The sequence below is a fragment of the Austrofundulus limnaeus genome, unplaced genomic scaffold, assembly GCF_001266775.1.
Source record: "Austrofundulus limnaeus strain Quisiro unplaced genomic scaffold, Austrofundulus_limnaeus-1.0 Scaffold148, whole genome shotgun sequence".
Classification (NCBI taxonomy): Eukaryota; Metazoa; Chordata; class Actinopteri; order Cyprinodontiformes; family Rivulidae; genus Austrofundulus; species Austrofundulus limnaeus.
The window spans coordinates 190,153-191,559 of NW_013952550.1; the positions used below are offsets into that span (position 1 = coordinate 190,153).

Sequence of the window (1,407 nt, forward strand, 5' to 3'; positions counted from 1 at the left end):
GTCTTTGTTTTACAGTTAAAATATATGTTTATCAAATAAAGTCTAAAGTTGCAACTAATCATGGATCCCTTTAATTATTTTTTTTTTTGAGAGATATATCAACCTGAACTGAACTTACTGCTCTAAGTAAATCTTTGGGTTAAATAGCTACCCTTTAATGATGTGTCATAATGGGAAAGATCATTCTTGTAGGACTTAAACAGAAAAACAGGTCTATAAACACTGCAGTTCTCTGTTTAAATTGAAACACAGGTGTGTATGAGTGGAACTGAAGCAGACTGTAGATGTAAAGTGTACCTTGTTCTATCCTGCTGGCCAAAAACACCATTTCTCCCTGAGCTGCCAGCTGATGAATGGACAAAGCTGAGAGAAACAAATCATTCACATGGAAAAGGTTACAACATGGATGTGGGATTTCATGTTTGCTTAGTAAAGAGCTGAACCAGCAGGAGTTCTTACAGTGAACCAACAGAGGTGTGGAGGAAACCTCGTTTCCACGATGCTTGTTGGTCAGGGTGGTGGACTGCTTGATGGGGGAGAAATGTTTTGTGGTGGAGGGGGTGTAGACGTGGCGCACTTGGATACCCGGTGATGGTGAAGTCTGGATGTTACACTCAGCTGAAAGACAACAAACGACTTGTTTTAGAATCAGGCTTCGCTGTTGTGCACGTGAGACAAAGTCCACAGACTGATCTCACCTTTAAATAAAACCGAAGCCACCTCCAGGTCCGAGTTCACCTGGTCCTGGATGTTTTTGCTGTCCTCCTCGTTGAGTGACTTCACAAATCTGGAGCACACGTTCATGTCAAAGCGGTTGGGCAGAATGAACTTGATGCCCATGGCCACATTTTGGGGGCTTGTGTCATCGGGGGCTCCACGCACCGCCTGCTCAGTCTTTATGGTAGTCAGGTCAGGCACCAAGATCCTCTCCACGTCCTCTGACACCTGAGGACACTCCGTGGACACCTCATCTTTGACGGCAACACTCTCCATTTTGTTACCGTTCACTGAGCTAACACACCGAGATCAAAACAAAGTCGAAAACACCAACACGACAGCAAGAAACTCCCCGGTAGGAATGTCCAACACTCACCGTTAGCCACTTCACCTGTTAGCATGGCAGCTACATTGTTATCGTAACATTTTCTTGGTTCGATTATGAAGGAAAACAAATAAACATAATCGTTTTCTGTGTCAACGTTAACAATGGATGTTTAAGTATAATAAAAATAAGTATTTTCTTTCACGAGCAATCAAAATCTGATAAGATGCATCTCTGGTTGTGTTTTGATTGACTTGCACATGCGCAGATTACAGAGCAGGCGCTTTTCTTCTTCGCTGGTTTTTATTAGGGATGGATTATCGGTTTTAGAACATATGACCGCCACCTACTGAGCAGAAAAAGTA

The 1,407-nt window shown here is 42.9% G+C and overlaps 1 protein-coding gene across 1 annotated transcript; it reads right to left on the reverse strand.

The window, feature by feature from the left end:
- Nucleotides 1-297: 297 nt before the first annotated feature.
- ankra2 (ankyrin repeat, family A (RFXANK-like), 2) lies at nt 298-1,366 on the reverse strand (the record flags this gene model as incomplete). Its single annotated transcript, XM_014016584.1, is given in 4 exon segments — nt 298-363; nt 460-618; nt 699-1,012; nt 1,094-1,366. Coding segments are annotated over 3 exon segments (520 nt in total), but the record flags the coding sequence as incomplete, so codon positions are not given.
- Nucleotides 1,367-1,407: the final 41 nt, after the last annotated feature.